The 27,096-nt window shown below is 43.7% G+C and overlaps 1 protein-coding gene across 2 annotated transcripts in view; it reads left to right on the forward strand.

The window, feature by feature from the left end:
* Window positions 1-27,096, forward strand: part of RAD23A (RAD23 homolog A, nucleotide excision repair protein) — a 1,075,282-nt gene that overhangs the window by 901,358 nt on the left and 146,828 nt on the right. For both annotated transcript variants that reach the window (XM_044084660.1, XM_044084659.1), the window contains one exon: window positions 13,304-13,434. In XM_044084660.1, coding sequence (XP_043940595.1) covers window positions 13,304-13,434 — 131 coding nt within the window. The remainder of the gene's footprint in view (window positions 1-13,303; window positions 13,435-27,096) is intronic.

A 27,096-nucleotide genomic window follows, 5' to 3' on the forward strand; every position in this document is an offset into this window, starting at 1 on the left:
CGCCGGCCCAGAGGCAGAGGGGGGCCGCGTAATTTCGGGTCTAGAGAACCTTTCTCGGACAGACCCGCGCAACAGCCCTGAGGGCTTGCCCGACTGTCCCTCTCTGGAGGCAGTCGGGGGGCGATTGTCGGAGCACCTGTCAAACTGGGAGTCCCTTACAACAGATCGATGGGTGCTCTGGATCATATCCAGAGGTTACTCCATTCCATTCATAAACCTACCCCCAAACCCAGACGCCTCCCCGATGTCCCACCCGATCAGAGGGAGGCAGCGGCTTTGGAGATTTCAAAGCTGCTAAGAAAAAGAGCCATCCAGCCCGTCCCCCCAGACCAGTCCGGATTGGGTTATTACTCCAGGTTCTTTTTGGTGCCAAAGAAAACGGGGGACCTCAGACCCATCTTAGACCTTTCCGCCCTGAACCTGTTCATACCCAAGGAAAAGTTCTGGATGGTCACTCTCCAGTCAATTCTCCCCCTGCTGCGGGAGAACGACTGGATGTGCTCGCTAGACCTCAAGGATGCGTATTACCACATATTAATGGACAAACGATCCAGGAGGTTTCTCCGCTTCCGGCTCTGAGCCAGTCATTATCAGTTCAGGGTTCTTCCATTCGGCCTCACCTCAGCCCCCAGAGTGTTCACCAAGGTCATGGCAGTGGTTGCAGCCCACCTGAGACTCCAGGGCATTCAGGTCTTCCCTTACCTAGACGACTGGCTCCTCACCGCGACCAACAGGCATCAGCTCTGTGCGAGAGATTATGCTCTGTCTCTGGCCCACAACCTAGGCATCTCAGTAAACGAGCAGAAATCCTGCCTGTGCCCCACTCAAGCCCTAGAATTCATAGGGGCCAGATTAGATACACAAATCTCCAAAGTTGTTCTAACGTCAGTCAGGCTGAACAGCTTGTCATTCCAGGTGTTAGCCCTTCTTCGGAGCCCTGCTCCTCCAGCGGAGTTAGTCCTGAGGGCACTGGGGTCTATGTCAGCAGCGATCGGTCTCTCTCTTCATGCTCGTCTGCGAATGCGCATATTACAATGGACCCTTCAAGTCCAATGGTCCCTGTCAATCCACCTATTATGTATGCCAATCCCCCTGAGCAGCGTGTGCAGGGACTCCCTTCTGTGGTGGTTACAGGCGCAGGAACTCAGAGAAGGGAGACCCTTTGTGATTCCTCCGGCCAAAGCCACGTTGACCACGGACGCTTCTTGCCTCGGGTGGGGGGGGGCATTGTTCAGGCAGATCCGTTCAAGGCACGTGGACTCCCCTAGAGACCGCATTACATATCAACGTCCTAGAGATGAGGGCGTTGCTTTTGGCGTTGCAAGCTCTCCATGACCTTCTTCCCATAGGGACTATTGCTATCCAGACGGACAACATGTCAGTAGTCTGGTATATAAACAAACAAGGAGGGACCAGATCTTATCCCCTGTGTCGAGAAGCCATGAGAGTGTGGGAATGGGCGATTTCCACCAACCGCTTTCTGATAGCAACGCACATTCCAGGGCGGTCCAACATATTAGCAGACAAGCTAAGTCGAGTGTTCCTCACTCCATATGAGTGGTCTCTGAATCCATCTGTTGCGAAGTAGATCTTCCACAAATGGGGTCAGCCTCGCTGCGACCTTTTTGCTTCTCCTTTGAACACAAAATGCAGCGAGTACTTCGCGATAGTTCCACCCAGAGGGGAGACCCCCAGAGACGCTCTAGTCCATGCTTGGCCTCCCGGACTCCTTTATGCTTATCCCCCCCTCCCACTTATGATGAAATTCATCCAGAAAGCCTGTCGGTTGGGGAGCAGAGTTATCCTCATAGCCCCATTCTGGCCTTGACAGATCTGGTTCCCCTTTCTGCGGTCTCACAGTGTGGCTCCCCCATGGATTCTGGATCCCCGTCCAGACCTAATCTTGCACCCAGCGAGATGCCATACCCCAAACCTGGTCAATCTCAAACTTGCTGCTTGGTTGATCCAGTTCCATTAATGGCTAGGACTCCCGGTATCTCATCCCCCGTTAAGGCCATTCTGGTGGCGGCTCATAAACCATCTACCAGGAAACTTTACAACAGTAAATGGAAACGTTTTTCCATCTGGGCCAAAAATAAAGAATTGGACCCCTTTATTGTCCCTATTCCGACTATTCTGGACTTCCTTTCCCTGCTTTTTAGACAGGGAGCAAGTGCCTCCACAGTCAAAGTGCAGTTGGCAGCCATCTCCCATTTTCACGTGGGGGACGGCATAGGCTTCTTAGCATCTACTAAGTTGTGCAAAACCTTCTTAAGAGGCGTTTTTCTTTTGAAACCACCTGTCAAGACTGTGGTTCCCCCGTGGGATCTCACTCTGGTCTTACAAGCCTTAACGAGACCACCTTTTGAGCCTGCGGCCTCGGTTCCGTTAAAGTTCTTGTCTTGGAAAACCACTTTCTTAGTGGCTATTACTTCAGCCAAGAGAGTTTCAGAATTACAAGCTCTGTTATCAAACCTCCGTATCTTATTTTTCACAAAGATAGAGTGTCCCTCAGGACTAACCCGTCTTTCTTGCCTAAGGTGGCTACAGAATCAAACATTAATCAGTCAATAAATCTTCCTGTATTTTTCCCAAAGTTTCACAACAAAGGAGAATATACGTTGCACAAATTGGATGTACACAGACAACTGCGTTTTTACTTGCACAGGACTAGAGAGTTTCGCAAGTCGACCAGTTGTTTGTTTCTTATGCAAAATCAGCCATGGGCAAGGCAATTGCTAAAGTGACTGTAGCAAATTGGATCTGTCAGTGCATTATACTGGGATACACTTCATCTGGGAAGCCAGCTCCGGTTGGCATCCGTGCTCATTCCACAAGATCTGTAGCTACCTCAACAGCCTTTTGGTCTAGGGTTCCAGTAGACTATATCTGTTCAGCAGCTACCTGGTCCTCATCTCATACCTTCATTTCTCATTACAAACTGGATATCATTTCCAGGAGTAGGGCTTCTTTTGGCTCCACGGTGCTTCGGAATATCCTTCCCTAAGGACCACCCAGGTTCTTATAGGTTAGCTGGGGACTCTGTCCCACAGGTTGCAGATCAAATGAAGTAACTACTTCAGATATAGAAGTTATGTACTCACCATAACGTTCCATCTGAGTAGATACTTCGTCTGCAACCGACCCCCCCTGCCATCCCCCGAACCTCGGGATTTTTTTTCTGATCATTTGGAGTTGGTTTCTGTCTCAAGTTGGTGAGGCAAAAAAAACGATCTGAGGTAATGTGGTTGGTACTAGGGGATTATGGGTGGGGGGAGGAGCTAGGAGCTCGGATCTTGGAGCTTGGAAAGCTGCCGGATCGGATCCGAGGTCAGATCCGACACCCCACAGGTTGCAGACAAATGAAGTATCTACTCAGATGGAACGTTATGGTGAGTACATAACTTCTATTTACCATCTGATGAAATAAACAAAACTCCATGGTGTTTCCTGTTCATTTCCGCATTACCCGATCTACTGTTTGCTGCACATCTCTACTGATTCATTCTGCAGAGGAAGGCTCTACCACTATTATAGTCTCACAGGTCATGTTTCAGTTTAGTTTTCTTCTTCTCCAATAATTCTTTTAAATACTAACTTTTCATTTATTCCTTCCAAACAGTGATCAAAACAGAAGGCATTAATTTGACTAGAAAGTACAGAACATGTTGAAATAATTTCTTCCTTCAACTTCTTTTGTTTTAGTGCATCCCTTTCTATCAAAATATTAACCCATTCCAATGAACAGCGGTGAGTAGCAGCAATCCATTTAGCCTCAAACTTGTTGTCATCATTTAAGTCAAAAGGCATTTGTGATGGTAGGAGGTACTGCTGTCCATGCCAGGAGAAATAGGGCAGTAGTTTGTAACATATGCCAGCACAGCTAGCTGGAAATTTTTAAATAATTGTGTCATTTGTATATCAAACTGATTTGTACAGATGCTTTTGCTGAAGATGTTTGTGTGAGGTTTGCCTGCGTTAAAATGCATCAACAGTGTGCCCTGTTGGAAAGAAAAAGAGGTGTACATGTATGATTGTAACAGAATTAAACGTATACATCAGAACAGTATCTTCTGGAAGTGACGAGTTTACTCTCAATCCACGTGATTTTGCAAAATATTCTTGAAATTAAATTGCTTTATGGGTTAAACCGTAAAGATGTTATCCCACAGTTTTGAATGGAGCTAGCGGCGCTAAGTTTGTACTAGAGAATAGGTTATAGCTCCGGTAATAAGAGTAGAAGTGTTTTATGGTTTTATGACTTCCAGGAGATCTGAGCAAAGATCTGTCTGTGTGTATGGCAACACACAGGTGCTAAAATCCTGTCAGCTACTAGTGTTGGTGATAGCATGGGAAAGAGTCAGATGATCAGGTGTGTCATTCTGTAAGCCAAAAATAATAATTAAAGAGTTTGCCGTCAGCATTCTACATGCTGACTTGAAACTGACAAGTACCACTCACCTACATTATCTTGCCCTGCTCTGTTTAGTAAGTAATTTAACTAGGGAACTGTAATTCTTTTAGTCGATCAGGAATAGATAGTGAGATTAGCTAAATACTGTTTTTTTTTCTAACTGTGTGAAACTTTTCATCGGTGTTATTTTTAATATTTCCTGTGACTGAAACTGCGGTGTTTACTGCAAATAGATATTTAGTATTCTTATTTTATTAATTATTAAATATATGTAAACTTTTCATTGTGGCTGGTCCTTTTTATAAAATATTTAAGCTTTGAGAGTATTTGCACATATTTATTTGGTGATAACTCTGGCCACTCCTGAAAGCCTTGCTGTTTGGTCAACATTACTATTTGTATTAATATTAACTTCAGTCAGCATAATTGGATACCCTTTTAAGAGCCTTATAGTAACTGACTGGTAGCAGTTAATTTACCTTATAGTCTGGGTAAAGTTGGTAGAGCAGGTAATCTGTGCCAACCTTTCCCAAGTGTGTGTGTGTGTGTGTGTGTGTGTGTGTGTGTGTGTGTGTGTGTGTGTGTGTGTTTGAAAATTAAATGTTAGTGTGTGTGTGTCAGCTACTTGAGGCAAGGTCACGAAGCACTGGTATCATGGTGCTTGTGGAAAGCCTCGTTGGGGACCTGGGGAGAGGCAGAGATACCCAGATCCCGGCCTAAATATGTGTCCTGTATTGTCTTAAGGGAACTTGTGCTTGATGCATAGAGGTCTGCATCTGGAAATGCTGAGTGTGTCCATTCGTATTCTAAGTGAAAGTCTCTCACCAGTGTCAGTGGTGAGGATTCAGGCTACTTGATTAGTTGGCCCAGTGTGGAGACCTCATGGCATTGATGGACTTTTAAGTGCCTTCAGTCTCTTAGGGGTCAAACCCAACTCAGTGGAACGTTGCAGACACTGCATATTAAAATACACCAACGTTTCCATCGTTCTAATTTGTCAAACAGTACCTGAGTTACCATAGTTAAAAATGTAGTGGAACACTGACCTACAGAGTGGAAAGAATTCACAGTCTGTTTACTTTCCTCTTCTAATCTCTGCCAAGGTTTAGGCATCTTCCTTCCACTTCATTAGCACCACAATCAGCCAAACGATCCCCTGGTTGGATAACAAAACTCTTCATAATCCATTGAGTAGGCTACAACCCCCATATCTCTAAAAATCTGTGCTTAAGTATAAAGCTAGATCACTGGCCATATTAAATTTGACCACAAAAATAAATAAAAATATAAAATCGCAAACCACACACAAGCCAACAGATCCAAATGAAAAGTAAAACTTATTCCAATACACTCTAGCTGCTCGGCCAAACAGCCTTTAAGGATTCAAATATAAATAAGCAAACATAAAATTAATTATCAGATTAAATAATTAAACAATTGAATTAAAAATCTCCAGTTACATTCAGCATTCAAGCCACAGGGGGACAAAGTTCCATGTTTTAGAAGAAAAATAAACTTTTATGTAAGGAATCAATTTTTCATGTCCCCACAACCATAACCATTAAAAACCACCTGTTCTAAAAGTGTCCCCTGAAGTTCCCCCGGGTAACTTATGGCGAAGCTTAAAATGTGCAACTGTACTCTGTTACCTTTAACATATCTAGCATGTTCCTGAAACCGTACCTTAAAGGCTCTTACTTTCCCCTATGTAAATTGAATGTAATTGGAGAGGTTTAATTATTTAATTGGTTAATTAGTTTTAAGTTTATTTATGTTTGAATATGTAAGAGACTGCAGTATTATACGGACTTACTCCTTGAAGGCCATTTGGCCGAGGCGCCAGATTTTATTAGAATAAGTTTCACTGATGATAATATGAAAATGTTTTTGAAAGGGAAGATTCATAACAAGCCTTTTAGAAAAGAAGTGCCTCCTCCCTTGAGGTCTTAAGCTTATGTTAGTAAAACTGACCCTTACTCCAGTTATATCAACTCAGAATGCTGACTTTGGGTTCTTTAACATGAAAAATGGTGTTGGTCATTCCTCTGACCTCTGCTACAAGAGTATCTGAGTTGCGGACTCTCATGGTAGGTCAATCCTGACTCTCTTTCACAAAAATAAGGTTTCATTAAGAACTATTCCTTTATTTATGCCTAAAGTACTATATGAGTTTATGTTGTGCCATGCTATCCGTCGTCCCTACCTTCTTTCTAGAACCTAAATGTCTGAGAGAAAGGATACTGCTTACATTGGATAATCCATAGTTATCTCAAGTTCTGTGTTTCTTGAGCTCTGATCAGTCATTCATCTGCCTTCAAGCTGAAAAAAAGGACAACTTGTGTCAAAACATGAATGTTTCAAAGTGGTTGTCTCATTGTCCGTGATAGACAGGGGAAGTCTGTGAACACTTGATGTGTGCAAGCCTATATCGTAACTCGTATAATTTCTTGGAGTATTTGGAATATTGACATGTCGGCAATGTTTTGATAAATTTGGAGTAAGTTTAGCTAGGATTAAAATGGCTCTAGTAACAACCTGCAAACCTATGTTATACCCACTACAACAAAACAATTCCAGGTAGGATTAAGGCTCATTTTACCAGGACTGTTGCTTCATTTGTGGCTTTTTGGAAAGGGTTGGATTCTATAAATATTCTAGAATCAGCAACTTGGTCCTCTGTGCACACTTTTACAGAGCACTGTAAATTAATTATTTCTCAAGGCTTGTAACTGTCAAACCTATGTTAATCTACCTATATAGTCAAGGCTGCTGCAGCAGTGATCCTTTTGGTGAACATAGTACAGTTGTGCAGGTAAACTTACCATAACAGAACATGTTCAAATGATCAGTGCTGCAGTAGCTCCTCCCTCCTTTCCTCCATCCCCACTGTTGTATGTCTTTGTTGCCACAGTGGGAGACCTTTATTTTTTTGCATAGCACTGTCCTTGTCAGAGCTTTAGCTTCCCTTTCTCTGTTATGAAATCTTTATAGGGCTTGCACCCAAAACTGCGTTTATACAGCCTGAGCTGACTAAATTAGGTGTGTAAAAACTACCCTGGAGCTTTCGAAGCTGGCCAGCTATTGTATCCTTAGCCGGATATAACCCATATAGCTGTGGTTACTACAGTAGTAATCATTCAAGGATCTACTGTTCATAGGTTCATAGGCATTTACTAGGTTAACGACCACAAAGGGCCTTTTTAAGCCTAGCCATGCATCCCAAATTTCTGACAAGTTCTGATACCCTTCATAAGTAAGTATGGGCCTGGGAGATGAACTATTTACAGTTTACCTCTGTCCATTACCTGTTATGGTAAGTTTACTTCCACAGCTGTGTTTCTGATGCCCAGCCTGAAAACATTTCAGTTGACTGACATGAATGAGATTTTTTGGTAACCTTTAGGCACTTTTTTCTGAGGATATGCAGTTGGTGTTAAAGGAGGCTAAAAAACAGCTACTAGAAAATCTTGTGTGTGAGAGGGAGGAATTTTCTAGTTGGTGGTATTCTAATAACCAAGACCCATTTCAGGCCCAGATGCCTCAGGTTCTAGGTTTTTGGGTGCGTTATCCTCTGGTGTTTCTTGCCCATCATCTTTTGACCATTTGTTTGTCTTCCCTTAGATCCCCCCCTTTTGCCTGTCCTGCTGTTGAGCAACAGTTTTTGGAAAGGGTTTTATATATCTGTCCACTTCATTTGATTTTGAAAACCATCTTACTCATTGCTTTGACATTTGCAAGAAGAGTATCGTGAGTCACAAGGCAGCCTCTTAACACAAGGACAGATTTTCTTTGAGAATGCAACCTTCTTTCATGCCTTAAGTGGTTTCAGAGTTTACCTTAAGTCAATCTGTTAATCTCAGTGTTCTTTCTAAAATCTTAAAAAAAAACGGAGAGAGAGAATCTTTCATACTCTGAATACCCACAAGCAGCTCAGATAGTAGTCGGACAGAACAAAATCCATCAGTAAAGCTGATCAGCTGTTTGTTTTTCGTGAATGCAAGAATAATGGACAACCGGTGTCTAAGCAGTGTGTATCTAGATGGTTGTTTCAGGCTATTTGTTCTCACCAAAACAAGCCACGATTAGTCACTGTTAAGGCTGGTGGACTCCAGACGCTTTCTAGATGCGACAGCTTGGTTCTCCTTACATTATTTTCACAAAAGATTACAAACTGGATTCCTTTCCCAGGTCCAGAACAAGCTTTACTAGGATCATTTTCGAGGGGCTCCTCCTTCCTCTCTGTTCCTAAGATATGTAACCTACCCATATAGTTTTAAACTACCCCAACAGTGCTCTAATATTGTACATAGCACAGTTGTGCAAGTAAACCTACCAGTACAGCAGATTTTTTCCTAGATCTTTATTGTAGCAGTAAAAGTATCCTCCCTTCCCCACATTCAGCAGTTGTAATTATTTTACACAACTTTTCATATTTTCATTTCATTGAGGGCATTGCTATTTATACATTTATGTTTTCTGCATGCAGTAATTTATTTTTGGCAAGCTTAGTTTAATGAATTTCTTGTTTTGAAGAACTAACGTAAGTTGGGCTTGTAATATAGAAATGACTGTTGCAGAACTAAGACTCTGAACATATGACAAACTTTATCTGTCAAGTAGAGCCACTGGAGTGATCCCTGGGGTGAACTTTCTATTACTCATCCACTCATCAAGATTTCTCTTGAAGAAGGGTCAGCGAGGTGCTTTGCTCAACAGTTATGGGAAGTTTATTCCAGAGCATGGGCAGTCTCTGGGTGAGAAACTTGTCCCTCCAATATGTTCTGTTGATTGTGGTAATGAGGTAGAGGTCTCTGGAGCATGTGGTGCAGAGGGATTGGGATTTCTTTAGATGTAGCATGTCTAACAGAGCTGCGTCAGACATGGCTTTGTAAGTCAAGCAGAGATCACCTCTGAGTAGGCTATATGAGACAGAGAATAGCTGGAGTCTTTTGAGTCTGTCCGTGTAGAACATGTGTTTAATGCCTATGAACCTCTTCGTGAGGTACTTCTGTAGCCTCTCCAGCTGTTGCAGATGTCTAGTGAGGTACATGCCAAATGGGGCATAATAATCTATGACTGGTCTAATGAGGAAAGAGTAGGGAGGAAACTATGATCGCTTTCTTCCTGGATGCAAAACCCTTGGTAATGAGATGTGCCATATAGAAGGACATTCTGATCACAGAGGCAGTGTGGTGGTCGAAGGAAAGGCTGCTGTCAACCTGCATCCCCAGATCTCTTATAACGCCTTCAGTGTTCAATGGGCTGCCATCGATGTGGTTATCAGTGGGAACTGAGATTTTACTAAAGGGGATGACTACCCATTTTTTTGGCACTAAGCTTAATTCCATGGTTTTGTCACCAGTCATTGGTCTCAGTGAGGCCTTTCTGTAGGATCTCTGCATCATTTGGGGAGTTAATAATGGCTCCCAGCTTGCAGTCATCTGCAAACTTGGTCAGTCAGAGTCTCTTTGTGTTGGCCTGGATTTCTGAGAAGTAGATGCCAAACAGGAGAGGACCCAGGACTAATCCCTGCGGGATTCCACTCGTGGCTGGTCGGCAGTCTGACTTGGGAGTCCTCTAGTTTCACACTGTGTTCCATCTGTGAGCCAATTTGCAACCCACTTAATGATATAGGGGTTGATGCCTAGTTAGGTGAGTTTATCAATAATTCCTGAGTTGAGGAATGGTATCAAAGGCCTTGGCCAGATTGAGGTAGGCTGTATGGCACTGCCTTACCTTCATCCGCAGCCCTGGTGACTGACCCAAAGAAGTCTGCCAGGTTGAGCAGGCATGATCTCCCTTTCACAAAGCCAAATGCGTGGGGTCTAGAGTTTCGAGATTTCCTATATCTTTGATAATCAGGTCCATGATGATGCGCTCCATAGCTTTACATATCAGACTCGTCAGGTTAATGGGGCAATAATTCCCAGGGTCTGTAGTCGCTCCCCCTTCATGTAGAGGGATGACTGTAGCAGTGCGCCATTCGGTAGGGACAAAGCCTGAGGTGAGACTGTGACTGGACAGGGCACACAGATGTGGTGCAGGTTCGCTTTGTAATTTAGTAATGTAGAACACAGCCAGGGATATTATCGGGTCCCATGGAGGCTGTATTCTTGGCCTTGGACAATGCAGCTTTAACCTGTGCTGCAGTAATGCTAGGTGCTTTGCATTCTTCTGGTATTGTGATTGGTCCTCTGGGGGGGTAAAGTTGGCACTGAATCTGTCTGCCAGTATGTTGGCAGTATCTGTTGGCTGAGTATAGGAGGTACCACTGTGCAGTATCTCAGAGCAAATCTAGGTATTGCCTTGGAGGTTCTTAATATGGCTGTAGAAGGCTTTGTGATTGTTTTTAGTGTCTGCAGCAATTCCGCCTTCATAGCTGGCTTTAGAGGATTTGATGAGGGATCTCAACTTCTTGTTGAGGCTAATAAGGGAGTTTTTCCAGTCTTGGGAATTCACCTTTTTCTGCAACAGTTTCTTCCTTCTGTTGTAGAGTTTATTAATGGCAGGGGACCACAGATTGGCTTCCTTTTTTTGGAGGAGAGCGTCTTGGTTCTGTTGGGTATGGCTAGTTCCATGCATTTGTGTACATATTCGTACAGTGCAGTGACGTATGATTCAGCAGTCATGCAGCTATTTTCCATTCGCATGGGTGCCGTGAAGTTAGCCACCTCTGCTTTTAGAAGTCCAAAGTCAACTTTGGAGAAGTTTTTCAAAGTGATTACCTTTGCAGGGGGGGGGGGGGTCAGATGTGGATTTTCATGGTGATTAGTTTATGGTCGGATCTGACAAGGGTGGGATTGTTTATTGGTGGAGAGGAATGGTAGCCCATGTTAGTAATAACCAGGTTAAGGATGTTGCTTCCTCTAGTGGGGGTCAGAATGAGTTGGTCCAGGGCGTTGGAAATGATGAATTCCAGGAAGCGTTGGGCCAGTGTATTGGTGCTTGAGTAGTTTTCCCAGTTGATGGAGGGGTAGTTTAAGTCTCCTAGTAAGACAGTGTTGGGTTGGACCTTGAAAGATTCCAGAATGCTTAAGAACGTGGAGTGAGAGTCTAGAGATATGGTTGGGGACCTGTTGTAGACTATGATCTGGATCGCTGTCTTAACCAATGTTAGCTGTACCTGAAGTATTTCAGATGAGTTAGGCAGGGCTACTAGTCTGGAGGTGTGCATATCTTGTATGAATAAGGAGACACCACCTTTGGAGCTTCGGTCTATGTTTCGGGGCTGAAAGGTGTGGAATGAGTGTAGCCTGGTAGAACAGGTGCTTTCTGCCCTTTAAGCCAGGTCTTCGTTACAGCATAAATGTCTATGTTCTCCATTTTGAGGAGTGCTTAGAGCGAGTGCATCTTGAGATTTAGACTTCTAGCATTGAGCAGCATGACCCTCAGATTGCATTTATTTATAGCTGTTATGGTGGTAATTTGATCTTTGTAACACTGCCTAAATAGGCACTGTAGAGGTGGCAAGAGCTTGGCCAGTACCTGGAAACCCAGGGGTGACAGATGCAGGCCATCTCTGGCAAAGCATCGAGGTCTGTCAGTCATGTCATCCAAAAAACAAGTAATCTCCGTGGTATCCCCGAAGTCTCAAAACAACCCACTAAAGTTAATTGGGTCCAAAAACAAAACGGTGCAAGAAACTTCTCTGTGTGGAAGATTTTCAGTCCATATATTTCTAGTTAATCACTGTATATTAATCAGATCAGACAATAGTAGTAGAAGTAGCGAACTTAAACTCATCTTAAGTCAAAACAAAACAAAAAAGAGAAAATAACTTAAAGGATTTTCGACTGGAAACAGACTGCCTGCCTTGCTTGGATTACTTTCGAATACTTAGTAATGCTGTACAGTTGTATATTTTCTATTCTTATTTTTTGTTTTGTTTTGACTTCCACACAGAGAAGTTTCTTGCACTGTTTTGTTTCAGTCATGTCATCCCAAGCAGACAGATACTGGATCCCCTTAGAATGACACCAAAAACTTAGCCAATTGTTGAAGGCAATCATTTTTTGTTTGTACTGTGGTATAGTTCTGGGTGATGATAGGATACTTCTCAGGGTTAGTGTCATACTTTCTTGGGCCACATAATCCGAGCTCCACCCTGTCTCACTTCATGTAGTCCAGGGAGGTGCATCTCAGGTCATTCACACCCACATGGACAATAACAGAGTCATATTTGTACTTGTGGAGTGACCTGAGTGCGTGTGTTGTGTGTCGGATTCTGGCACCTGATAGACAGCTGACTGTTACCTTCTTATTCAGCCTAGTGAGTGGGACATCTGTGTGACTCACTTTTGAGTCACCTATGGATTAGTGTATTGGGCAAGGTGTTTAGCCTTAGGGGCTTATGTTGTGAGGGCACTCTGTAGAGAATTGCATCTACAACATGTTGAAATCACGCTGTTTTGTGGAGTAGTGCAGTTGAATGCAGTGATAGGACTGTGATATCTTTACTACTTGGTTATACATTGCTGCTGGCTAATTTTGCCACTTATGCCACAAGGGAGTTTACATAAAACAGATATTTATCATCTAGCCTCTCATTTTCTGATTGAGAAGCCCATGTAACTTAATGTTGTCTTCATTTTTCACTTTTAGTATTTTATTTATTTATTTTACATTTGTAATATTTCAACAAAACCTGCATAGTAAGTAGAAAAACTTTTGAAAAACATTTGGGTGAAGTTTGATGGCTGTGTTAAGTGAACAGGGTTTGCTTTTGAAGCCCTGCTTCTCATCATAATGTTTAATCTGAAAGGAAAGTAAGATGTACATAGTTGTTTCAGAATGAATAAAGATGTCATTCAGTCAGGTCCCATGCTTGGTTCTACTCCAGTTCCACCTAGTGAGCTCGGCATCTACCTTTTCATGTTTTTGTAATTGCAGGGGACAACCCCTTGGAATTCCTGAGAGACCAGCCTCAGTTTCAGAATATGAGACAGGTGATTCAGCAGAATCCTTCACTGCTGCCAGCACTGCTTCAGCAGCTGGGTCAGGAAAACCCACAGTTACTTCAGGTAATACCTTCCAGCTGATGTATAATTTAAATGTTGCATTGTTCATTATATATTTGTGCTTGGCAGTGTATTGTAATACCTACAAATGCAAAACTATGCTGTTGAATGGAGTAAAAATTCTCCTATGTTGTCAGTAGTACTCTTATGATCATTTTTACTCTGTCAGCAGTATTCTTTTCAGGTTTTTGTCTCCCATCTTATTTGTGGTGTTATTCTGTCTCTAGCCATCTCTGGAATGAAAATAAGTTACCTAATGAGGTCTTTTTTTTTTGCAGAGAAAGCTAAATAGGGGCTTTTTTCTACTCAGTTCTTTTAAGTTAAGCAATGAAAGTCTGTAGTAAGAATAGTGAGACAGAATATGATAAATATTTAGGAAAATAAATATTTAGATGTCCTGATTGAAGTCACTGTTGCAGTGCATCAAACATATGGGTTTTTACCACGGATATCCGATCGTAGTACCGAAGCCTAAACCTTCCATTAGTGATAAGTCTGATGCATGACCTCAGCCAGTGTGAGCAGGAGTGCATAAGCAGATGTATGAGCATAAATCCTAGTCTAGCTCCCTGCCAGCTTGAATGCTGGCCTTGTACCCGTCTATCTGGTTTTTCTCATCATCTTTTGTATCGTATGCCTTTATAGAGTCAGATAAGTGCCCCTTTGTAGAACCTTCCTTTTCTTGTTTATCCTATTTATCTGTGACTTGTTAGATGTCTGCTAGAAGTGGAAAGTGTGAGTAGATGTCCTATAAAGACCTCCATTCCTAGTCCCTTTTCTACTTGGGCCACGACTACAGATCTAGTTCCGTCTACAAGTCCTTCCTACCAGAGACTTGCGCTCCCATTTGTTGTCATTGAATAGGTTTCTCAAGACTCCATGACTATAGTGTTTGGCCCAGTCTGAGATGGTGGATCCTTCCACTCCTGATGGATCATCCCCTCAAAAAGAAAAAAATCAAGAAGCCTAGGCCTAATGTGCAGTCTACTCCTGTCAGATTCTCACATATCTGCTGAGGTTGCAGAGCCCACTGTATGTCTAACACTTCCTCAGCCACCCTCTACTGTGACTTTGCTGGAGGCTGGTCTGGAGTCAGAGGACCACATGCCTGAAATGACTGCTGCTGCAGTAGAGAGGGGGGAACTGTGGGACATTGTCAGAGGGCCCTCCCTCAGATTTTAATATGGAAAGAGATTACAGGATCATTGATTAAAGTATGTTGAGGTTAGGGCTTCTTTGCTTAGCTCAAGCAGACATCATCACTAAGAAGAAATGGCAGAAGACCAAACATGTTCCCTTCCCCAGTCTTCTAGGGAGGCGGAGTATATGTGTTTTCTCAGGGCCTATTCAGGGCCATTATGGCTCTCAAGCCTTCTTCCTTTTCATCTCTTCTACCCACTGCGCAGAAGATTACTGTGGAGTCTTCCTTTCAGGATGAGGAGGGTTCTTAGATTTAGTTAATTCCTTAGCATTCTCCTCTCAAATTCTTTTACGTAGTTAAATGTTGTCAGGTAATGATTCCCTCTCCCCTGATTCTTCTGTGGAAGAAGCATCTTTTGGAAAAACTGCTGTGAGCATGAGAAAATATTTGAGTGGAAGTGTATAAACAAATCTCTGATGATGCTACAGACTTTTAGAAGCGGGCATTCCAGCTCCTTCCCTAGTTCCTTCAATCGTAGAGGCCTTTCTTCATTCTTTCACATCCACGTCTTCTACTCTTGACTCTCAGCATCTAGACCCCCCCCCCAATGAGGCATAAGATTCTGTAAAGATCCCAATTAACTTATCTTTCTTTTCAAAAAGTCCAGTTGTTGATCCTTTAGTAGTTTCCTTGGTTTCAGACAAACCATCTAACCTTATGCCACTTGCTAATGGCCTTGCCTCAGTCAAGAACAGTAGATCCATGGGCAGGTGAGGAAAATGATTGCGATGTTCATCGTGTTATACTGCTGCAGTCATCACACTTCGGTTATCCTGCCGTCAGGCGGTCCCGCAGTCGGCCAAATCCCAAATTCTTGGTCCGGCGTCGGTTGTCGTTGCTTCTTCCCTGACGTCAGAGCGACAGGGGGATAAAAGAGGCAGCCGACGCCATTTAGTCTTTCTTGCCGCGCGGTGCCCTAAGCAGAAGCAGTTCGCAAGTGACGGTCGGCTAGCTCCTGAGATTTTCGAATCGAATTTCAGCCCGAAGTCTTCTCTAAAGCTAAGTACCCCGTTGGGAAAACTTTTCTTGCCTCAAACCGATGTCAGACAAAGTTAATAATTGCATTTCTTGTGGGAAGCAAATACCTCATAAGGATTTTCATTCTTATTATATTCCTTGCCTAGGCCCAGACCATGACGTCTCTGGTTGTCGGTTTTGTGCTAGGTTCAACAAACGTACAATCAAGCGTCGGGCAGATTTCGCCCGACATTATTTTGGCAGAAAATTTAATTATAGCATGTCGTCGGAGCAACCGACATCAGCAATGATTAAAAAAACGCAAGGACAAGGACAGGCAACCAAGGCCAAGACCAGATACCGAGGCCTCAGCAAGGCCTGCCGCCGGTTCTCCGGTTTTCAGCGAGGCGCCTACACAGCCCATGACTACCGCAGATTTAGAAATTCTGACGGCCTCCCAGACCTAATCAGCTGGGCCTCAGGAGCCGGTTCCATCTCACCCCTCGGACGCCAACCCTGACGGTGATCCGGAGATTTTGGACAGGCCTTCGGTTTCTGAAGGTGTCTTCAAACCGACAACTATCTCTATTAAGTCTTATGCTAAACTTAAAGCCCCCTTAAAAGTTAGGAAACCGGGTCCACAGTCCCACCCACAGGCCCCTATGCCTAAAAACCAGATGCTTAAGATGGCTGAGGATTTAATTACCCTTATCAGGGATTCACTACCCCCACCTGACAAAAGGCCTAGACTGGAGGAAGATTATCCCTCCTCTGACCAAGCATCCATTTCCTCAGCTAACTCTGAGGACCAGGATTATTCCTTCCCTCCTTATGAAGACTCAGATGCTGAAGAGTCCATTCCCTCTGTGTGTCCCCCCTGAAGACTACTCTTTTGGGGAAACTTTACACCATGAGGGAACACTTCCACTGGGAAGGCCAAGACTCCGTGAGTTTCTTCTTCTCCCACAGCATAGACCCCTTGCAATTCCTCCAGTTTTAGACATTTTGGATAATGTTTACACCGAATCTAGTCTAAACCCAGATTCCTTACCTCCTGCACCAGCTAAACCAGACAGATACTACCGAGTTCCTGATTCTCATAAGTTTCTATATAAAAGCCCTGTTGCAGACCCCAAAACCATTTCCCAGGGTCCCAAAGGGGTTAAGGCCTCTACTGCTAAGAATCCACTACCTTCTGAAAGAGATTCCAGAGCATTAGAAAGATGGGGGAAGAAAGTGTATGTCTGCCACTTTGGCCATGAGGGCCTTAAACTGCCAATTCCACATGCTAAAATACCAGCAGTACTTGATTACACAGTTAAAGCAGAAAATGATCCCTCAGACAGATCAACCTGATTTCAAAGAGAGGCAGGATTTGCTGCATGCAGCAGAACAGGTGGGAAAGCATACCTTACAGTGTGGTTTTGATTCATTGGAAGCCTCATGTAGAGCAGCTGTCGCAGGATCTGTAATACGTAGACATGCTTGGCTAAAAGAGCAAGCCTTACCAGAACATGTCAGAGCAAAGTTATTGGATGCTCCATTGCAGAAAGATGTGTTATTTGGTATCAAAGCAGAGGAAGTTTTAAAGAAACTGGAAGAAAAGGCAAAATCTATGCAGACAGTTAAAGAATTTTTACAGGCACAACCTCCTCGTTTCAGCAGAAACTGGCCATCAAAAAACTGGTCCTTTCCTGCATCAGACAGACCCCAAAGGGGTAGGTACAGACGCCCAAGGGGCAGAGGCCAGCCACAAGGTTCTTTCTGGCCTAGACAATGGCATACAACAACTCAGAGGTGGAGACGAAAGATCTCAACCCTTCAGGAAACAAACACAATGACTTCCCTCTTCGCCTGCCAAGCAAAATTGCCCTGGCAGTACCTTTGGGAGGAAAACTGGCTCTATTTCCACAAAATTGGTGCATCATAACAAAGGACAAATGGGTTCTGGATATCATTACCCGAGGCTACAGATTTCATTTTCACACTTTACCACGGATGAGAGGCATGCCAAATCTGCCTCCAAACCAATGGACAGAGGCACAAACGCAAATTTCAGCTCTCATGGATATGAAAGCAATTCAAAAGGTACCTACAAAGGAGCAAGGTCAAGGTTTTTACTCAAGACTATTTCTAGTACCAAGAAAGGACAAAGCCTGGAGACCCATTTTAGACCTCTCAATTCTAAACACTTACCTGGAGGTACCCAAATTCAAAATGCTCACACTACAGCAGCTTCTTCCCATGCTGGGCAAGGAGTCTTGGCTGGTAACGTTGGACCTCAAAGAGGCATACCTGCATGTCCCTGTCAGACAAGATTGCAGAAGATACCTCATATTTTGGCAGGTACAACGCATTATCAATTCTCTGCATTGCCCTTTGGCTTATCTACTGCGCCCAGAGTATTTACAAAATGCCTGGCATCAGTAATTGCATACTGCAGACAACGAGGAATACAAATTTATCCATATCTGGACGACTGCCTGATCCAAGCGGACAGCAAGGCCATTCTATTACAGCATCTGGCATTTGTAACCAAGCTGCAGAGTTGCCTAGGGTACACAGTAAACAAAAAGAAGTTAAAGCTAATACCCTCACAAGACATAATATTCCTGGGTGCCAGCTTAAATACAATGGCCCAGATGGCTTATCTCATGCCAGACAAACAAAAACAACTGACTCAATACTTCAAAAAGATGGCAACTTTTACCCAGCTCACTGCAAGGAAAATCCTGCAGGCATTGGGGTTCATGGCATCCTGCATTCAACTAATTCCACATGCAAAGCTGCATATGATGAAATTACAATGGTACCTGAAAAGTGTATGAACTCAACACAGGCACAGCTTCGAAACAAGTATACCTCTCATTCCCTGCCTTCAAAAAGAGTTCCTATGGTGGGCTCAAGCATGTCAAATAAACAAGGGTCTTCCTTTTGTCTTACCTCCAGCAAACCAAACTATGACAACAGATTCTTCAGACTACGCCTGGGGAGCACACATGGCAGGACAGTGCATACAGGGCAAATGGTCCGCAAAACAAACCAACCAAAAGGGGATGCTAGCTGTGCAAAATGCACTGACAGCCTTCAAGGACCTCTTGCATCCAGGACAACTACTAATAAGGACAGACAACACCACAGCTATGTGGTACATAAACAAACAGAGAGGAGCACACTCCTACCCTTTATGCAGACAGGTAATGACCTTGTGGAACACAGCATTGACTTTCCAAGTACAACTGCAAGCACAATTCCTGCCAGGAAAGGAAAACATATTGGCAGACAAATTAAGCAGAAATTTGGCAGATCCTCACGAGTGGAGACTACACCCACAAGTATTTTCAATGATAACACAAAGGTGGGGACGCCCAGACATAGATCTATTTGCCTCCCCCAACAATTGCCAACTACAGAAATTTTGCACAAGGACTTATCATTCCCTAGCCTGGAAAATGGATGCCCTGTCATTCAGTTGGACAGCATTGACAGTCTATGCCTTCCCACCACTACCTGTCTTGACCAAGGTATTACTGAAAGTCAGATCAGAGAGACCTCAAATGATCCTCATTTCTCCAGACTGGCCACGTCAGCACTGGTACCCATTACTAAGGACCTTGACTCACAGCCCTCCATGGATCTTACCTCAATCCCCACTTCTGTTGACTCAGCAAAACTCTCAGATCCTTCACAGTCAGCTCAGGACTTTAAATTTAGCTGCATGGAGAATACCTTGAATTATCAATCAACATTTCTCTCAAAGGATGTCCTGAATGTCATTTTGGAGGCCAGGAGGCCCAGCACCAGAAAAACTTACTCAGACAAATGGAAAAGATTTTGTGCATGGAACCAGGCTAAAGGCCAAAATCCTTGGATACCAAACGTTCCTCAAATACTGCAATACTTAACTGAGATGCTACACAAAGGCCTTTCTTTCTCATCCATTAAGATCCATGCTTCAGCCATTTCAGCTCCGTATAATACGGATCCTCCCATTTTCTCACACCCTTTACTAAGGCAGTTTCTCAGAGGGGCTAAGAATATAAGACCCCCCAGAAAACTCCCAACGCCAGCTTGGGACCTCAACTTCGTTTTAGAAAAATGAACACTGCCTCCTTTCAAACCAGCCTTCTCAGCAGAACTACAATACTTGTCATGGAAAACAGCTCTGTTGCTGGCTATCACCTCATCACGCAGGGTCTCAGAACTACAGGCACTTATGGCAGTGGAACCTTTCATCATTTTCCATCAGGACAGAGTCTCTTTACGAACTAATGCCAAAGGTAGCATCCAGTGTGGCTTTGAATCAAACCATTCATTTACCCACCTTTTATCCAAACCCCCAGAATAAAGGAGAAAGACTCCTTCACTCTTTGGACATTCACAGACAGCTACGTTACTATTTGGATAAGACAAAGACCTTCAGAAAAACTGACCAACTCTTTGTATCCTATGCTGCAGGTTCACAAGGAAAGGCTATTTCCAAACAGACCATCTCCAAATGGATTGCACATTGTATCCGCTTTTGCTACTCGCACCATGGGAAAGCAGTGCCTGTTAATATTAGGTCCCATTTTACCAGGGCTACAGCAACCTCAGCAGCCTTTCTCAGGGGGGTTCCAACCAAGGACATTCTGGAGGCAGCTACTTGAAGTTCAGTGCACACCTTTACCAAGCACTACCACCTTCCATTATACTTGAAAACCAGAGCTGGTTTTGCCACTGCAGTTCTGCAGGGCATCCTAGCTTCACCTAACCCAGTTTAGTACCAGCCACCCATCCATAGCTTTGGGATTCTACCCAAGTGTGATGACTGCAGCAGTATAACACGATGAACATAGTACAGTTTTGTACCTACCATAAATGTAGATGTTCGAGTGTATATACTGCTGCAGTCCAGGTTACCCTCCCACCATCCCCTCTACATACCAGGGTGTTAGTTATAACTCCATATACATCAATCTGTTGGATGCATGCCTATATGGTGTATTTGCTAACAGCTAATACTATTGTTTATCTACTAAGGTATTTTTGCATAGTTATTTGTATTGCCTTCCTAGTTGGGGGCACCTGACATCTGGGGCAAGAAAAACTGAAGAAAATGGTGTCTGCTGCCTCTTTTATCCCCCTGTCACTCTGACGTCAGGGAAGAAGCGACGACAACCGACGCCGGACCAAGACTTTGGGATTCGGCCGACTGCGGGACCGCCTGATGGCAGGATAACCCAAGTGTGATGACTGCAGCAGTATATACACTCGAACATCTACATTTATGGTAGGTACAAAACTACTTTTCCTCAACCCTGGTTTTCAGGACCTTTAATTATGAGACCTAGATGACCAAATACCTTTTGCTTATCCCTGCTAATCTCAATAAGACTGTTGCTGACATGGTAGGGTCAGACTCGGATATTCTTTGGTTGCTCAAGCCACTAAAATTTATTTATTTATTTTACATTTGTTAACTGGGAGAGTCCGACTGGATACATGTCCATTTTCAGCGGAGGCCTGGGGAGAAAAGCTCCAGGTTAGTAAACAAATATTTAAACACATTATAAGAAAGTTATACAGTTTCAATACAACATTCAGTATAAAAAGTTATGTTACTGTGCCATAAACGTACATTTAAACAGGGAAGCAAAAGTAAGAGAGCAGAAATAGGTCTGTTTCATATACATAATGCATAGATTTAACAGGTGCACAGTAGCTAAGCATATCCAGAGAATGTAGAATGGGCTAACCAGGTTTGGAACAGGAACATTGCCAGTGCGATTTGAGATGTTTAAGATTTTTTTTGAATTGTGAGAAAGATGGTTCTAAAGTGAAAACAGAAGGCATTGAGTTCCAGATTTTTCCTACATAGAGTATAGTGATTCACCAGCAACATTATTGGATTTGGATGTTTGGACTAGTAGCTTATTTGGAGGATCTAAGTGATAGCAAGTTATTATAGGGGTTAATGATGCATTTAAGAGCGGGTGTTTTTTCAGGGTTATGAAGAATTTGATGGGCTATTTTGAGCTGGCTATAGTGAAGTAGGCTAGTGCATTCTAGCCACACCAGGTGCTTCAGGTTAAGGCAGTGGTGGGTCCTGTAGGACATACCTGTGGCGAATCCAACGATGTGATTATAACAGACGACTAGTTTGCTAAGTGTGGATTTGTTTAGGTTAGTGAGAAGGGGAGAGGCATAGAGAAGGGTTGACAGCAGGTGTGTGCAAGCAATAGTAGATCTGGCATGTAGGATAAGGAAACATCTGACCTTATAGAGGGATCCAAGTTTTTTGTTGACAGTTTTGATGGTTTGATTAATATGGGTGTCATATTTAAGGGAGTTATCAATAGTGACACCTAAAAGCTTAGTATGGGCATCTGGTGATATAATTGTGCCATTGGAGGATTTAATGGAGAACAGTGGGGGGGGGGGTCTTTCAGGTGAGTGAGAATGTGAGCAATTTGGTTTTGTTAGGATTTAAAATGAGTTGACAACTTACGAACCATTTTTCAACTAGGTTAAATGAGTTTTGGGTGATTGCCATGAGATCTGTCAGGGAGGTGGCTGAACAGATTAAGGTAGAGTCATCTGCGTATTGTATGCATGTGGTCTGGGGAGTGGCGGTGGGCAGGTCGTTTATAAAGATAGACAAGTGGACCAATTCAGCTATGATACTGTTGAGGCCTCTTCTAGAGCAGCTGCTTACTGGTTCAGTTAGGAGATATGTATGGTTATGCACTCAGCCTCTCTCTGAAGATTTCAAGGTGAAACTCCTAGCTTCCCCTGTTGAGAGGGACTTTTTGTTTGGACAGCAAGCAAGCTAGTTTATTCAATACTTTGCACGAACAAATCAAAGCTATGAAGGGCTGCAGTTAATTTTTCCTTACCACTGTGCCCAGATACCAGAGAAACTGCCCTGCCAAGTCTACTTTTTTGCCATAAGAGAGCATAAGACTTCTCTGAAATGCAAGAAGGTACCCAGAAAGAGGTTTCCAGACAGACCTAAAAGGGACCCCTATTCTGGGGGGCCTCCCTTTACAGATAAGTCGGTGCGACTATGTATCCACCCCCCCCCCAGTCCCACCCTTCCACTTTGCAAAAGATTCACCTGTTCTATCACAAATTGAGAAATGATCACAATAAACAAGTGGGTGCTCACCATCATCAAACAAGGCTACAAAATGTCCTGGAATGAACTTCCTCCCTTCAGAGGCATTCCAACCTCTTCCTACAACCAGTTGCAGCTTCCACCCATTTTACTGGACCTGCTTTCATAAGGCACAGTAGTGCCATTTTCTCCTCAGTTTCTAGGAAGAGGATTCTACTCCAGGCTGCTTCTAGTAGTTCAGAAAGGACTGTGGAGACCCATACTGGACCTTTTTCAGCTCAACACCTTCCTCACGATACCCACTTTTAAAAATTCTGTCTCTTCAAAACCTTCTTCTCTTTATCCTTCTGCAGGCATTCTTAGTGTCTTTGGAATCGAAGGATGTGTACCTGCATATTCCCATATACCAGTCTTGCAGGAAATTCCTGAGGTTCTCTACAGACTCGTCACATTTTCAGTTTTCTGGCTTGTCCTTTGGGCTTTGTACTGCCCCCAGAGTTTTCATTAAGTGCCTAGGGTAATAACCTTTTGCAGGACTCTGGGAATACAGATATTCACCTGTCTTGATGATTTGCTAATCTAGGCTTCCTTGCCTCAGATCCTATTAGTTCGCCTTAAATTCACCCTTACTGTCCTGTTGTGACTGGGGTTCACTTTCAGTTTCAAAAAGTCTTCCACTCAAGAGCTAGTTTTCCTGGGCTGCAGACTGGGCACAAACGTGGCAGGGCTTCTTACCCAGGAGAAGGTCCAGAGCCTCACAGTTTACTTCCAATTCCTCTTACGTCTCCATTCCTGCTCAGTGTGGGACGTTCTCAGAACACTAGGTTACATGGCAGCAACTGTCTCAGTGCTACCACTAGCCAGGCTGCATATAAGGAAAAAAACAGTTACCCCTGAACATATGCAGATCCCTCTCTCACCGTCTCTAAAAAGAGAGAGCGAGATCCTTTGGTGAGTGGTACAGGTGAATCTCGGTCCAGGCCTTCCCTTCAGGATGCAGTCTCCAAGTCAGGAGCTGTACATAAAAGTCTCAGAGGTTTTAGGATCATGGATAAGGACTCAAAAGGTTCAGGGTTGCGGGCAGCGCAATCTCAAGGCAGAACGCATCAACCTGAAGGAGATGAGAGCTCTTATTCAGGCTCTGCAAGTCTTCTCCCATCTCTGGACACCAGGATCTCTACAGGTATTCACAAACAACATAACAGTCATGGTACATAAACAAGCAAGGAGGGACAATAAGATCCTACCAGTTGTGCTAGCTGGCTTAGATTGGTTGGGACCTGGCCATCAAGGCAAATATTTCCCTTCAAACAGTGTACGTCTTTATGCCTTCCATCCACTGTCTGTGCTCCCAGAAGTTTAAAAAAAGAGAGAGAATTTTAGTGCCTTTTGGCCAAAGTAGCATTGTTTTCCCCTTCTTTATCACTTAGCAAGGGGCAGGCACCACAAGCTACCCTACAAAGTGGGCCTGGTAACACAACAGAATGGCTTATTGTTTCACCCCAACCCATCATCCCTCAATCTATAACATGGACGATAGGATTTTGATCCTTTACAGACATCAGTTCTCTGAGGATGTGCTTCAGGTTCTCTAAGGGACAAGTAGACCCACTAACTGAAAATCCTGCATGGCAAAATGGAAGATATTTTCAGTCTGGTGTCAAGCTAAAAATCCTGATCTAATAAAATGTGAGGTTCCTTTTGTCTTATTTGTGTGAGCTTATGAAGAGAAATTTAGCATATTCTGCTAGCAGAGCCCACCTTTAAGCTTTTTCCGCTGCCTTCTCCTTAACTTGTGTCCAGGCTTTGAGGTAAAACTTTTTTTAAAAGTGGTCCTGCATGTAAATGCTCAGAGAAAATCTGTGCCTCCCTCTTCTGATCTCAACTGTATGTTGGAAAAGCTCACTCTGACTCCCTTTGAACCAACAGCTTTCTCCACTCAAATTTTGCATCTGGAAAACCATTTTGTTGGTTCATTTTCCAGAAGGACAGTTTGTCCTTGAAGGTCAGTCTTTCATGCCCTTCAATCTAACCAACAGCCTGCCTACTTTCTTTCCCAACCCAGAGAACAAGGGGGGGATCTACATTCCCTGGATGTACACAGACAGTCTGACTTTACCTTGACAAGACTGTCTGTTCATAAGCCTGACCAACTATTTCCCTGCTGGATTCTGAGCTAAGCTAGCCAGTATCCAAACAGACTGTTGCTACTGGGTTTCTAGGTCTCTAACTTTTTGCTACACTTGCCATAGCAAATCCTGGCCCTCTCTCCCAAAAGCTTGTGGACTCTTCTGGAGCTTTCTACAAGGGGGTAAATTCCATGCTGATTTTGGAAGCAGCTACCCCATCTTCATTTTACACTTTCACTGAGCACTACAGATTAGATGCCTTTTCCAAATCCAGAGCTGTCTTTGATAGGCCTTTCTAACTTCTTAGTTCTCACAAATTTCAGCCATCCACCTGTCTTCTTCCTTAAGCTTTGTGAATCACTCATCTGTTTGGAATACTGCAACAGTGATTTCAGTCTGGATACAGTACAGTTGTGTACGAGCTTACTATAACAGTCATAATCAGCCCCCTTTTTCTCATTTTTTTTCTATATGGGGTCGGGGTATCGTGTTAACTGTCGCCAACTCTCTTGATTCAGTGCAACACTCCTGCTTTCTTCACCACTAATGCCTGATTGTCAGATCTTCTTTCACACAATCCATCCACCTCTTTGCTGGACATCCTTGCTTCCTCTTACCTTCTTCCTGTCTGTCCCATATCTTCTTCACCAGGTCGTCTTCTGCTTTTCTACACGTGGCCAAACCACCGTAATCTGTTCTCTTTGATCTTTTCTGCAATTGGAGTTACTTTGGCTTCTGCTCTTCTGTCCTCATTTCTTTGTCTGTCCCACAGTGTGCATCCTATCACCTTTCCCAGGCACTTCATTTCCATCACCTCTAGTTTCTTCAACTGTTCTGCCTTTACTGGCCAAGTTTCTGTGCCATACAGTAGTACTGATCACACCACTGTCTTGTACACCTTGCTTTTCAGCTTCTTTGACATTCTTGTGTCATAGACTACACCTAATACTCTATGCCAGTTGGCTGCAGCCCCTCTGATTCTAGCTTTGACCTCTTCATTCAGACTACCCTTCTCCTCAACCATCCCTCCAAGATACTTGAAGCTGTTTACCTGTTCCACCGTCTTCCCTTCTATCTCTATTCTCAGCTTCTTTTGATCTCCCCAATTTGCTGCCATTACCACCGTCTTATCTGTGCTTAGTTGCATCCCATGTGCCTTCAGATTTGCATTCCATTCTCCTATCCTTTGCTGAAGTTCTAGCTCAGGGTCTGCCTGTACTGTCACATCGTCTGCATACAGCAGCTTTGTTGATCTGTCCCCTCCAACCTGTTTGCTAATGTAACCTGTCACCAGTATAAACAGCATAAATGTAGTCTGCCACCAGTATGAACAGCAGTGGGCTCAGAGTTGAACCCCTCTGTGAGGCCGAACACTTGTTAGTACATGAGTCACTGGGTCATTGTACATAGCCTGCACTAAGTCTACCAATGTTTCCAGGACTTCAAACCACCGCTGTACTGCCCAGATTAGCTTTCTTGGGACATTGTCATATGCTTTCTCCAAGTCTAGTCGTTGGACTCTCTCCTCTCATTTCTAGCTTATTCTCAAGTATCTGTCTCAATGCAAACATCGGGTCAGTTGTGCTGCATCCTGATCGGAACCCGAACTGTTCATTTCCCATCTTAAATTCTACTACTCTGCGTATCCGTTTATCAATCACTCTCTTCAGAACTTTTATGCAATGTGGTAGGAGTTTGATTCCTCTGTACTGCCCACATTTATGGATGTCCCCTTTGTTCTTGTACACACTGGCACAAGTATGCTTATTCTCCAGTAATCTGGGATACGCCTTTCTCTCCACACTGCTATTAGTACCCTCAGGAGCCATTTCTCCCCTATCTCACCCAGCATCATTATCATATCTGCTTTATCATATGGTGCCAGATGGCTTTGATGGTGCCAGATGGCTTAGTGGTTAACGTCTTCCCCTCCCATGCACAAGGTTCGATCCTGACCTCCGACCAGTGCCCATTTGGAGTTTGCAGGTTCTCCCTGTGTCTCCGTGGGGTTTCTCCCATGTCCGAAAAACATGTTGAGTGTTTCCATCTCAGACTCATCAATGAATGGTGCTGTGGGCAGCAGCACAGACTCTACATGGTGCCCTATAGGGGAAGTTGTTGTACAGACCAACCACTTTGGGCATCTGCTGTGGTGCGCAGTATCCCCAAGATAGTAGAACATGGATCACAGACTGCGCGCCATGGCAGGGCTAGCCACTCACTGTAAAATATGGCTGTAGGTGATTTGGTCATGTTGACTAATGTCACCAAAATGGGTA

The sequence above is a fragment of the Protopterus annectens genome, chromosome 9.part0 (assembly GCF_019279795.1).
Source record: "Protopterus annectens isolate FY-2018-M chromosome 9.part0, PAN1.0, whole genome shotgun sequence".
Lineage (NCBI taxonomy): Eukaryota > Metazoa > Chordata > Ceratodontiformes > Protopteridae > Protopterus > Protopterus annectens.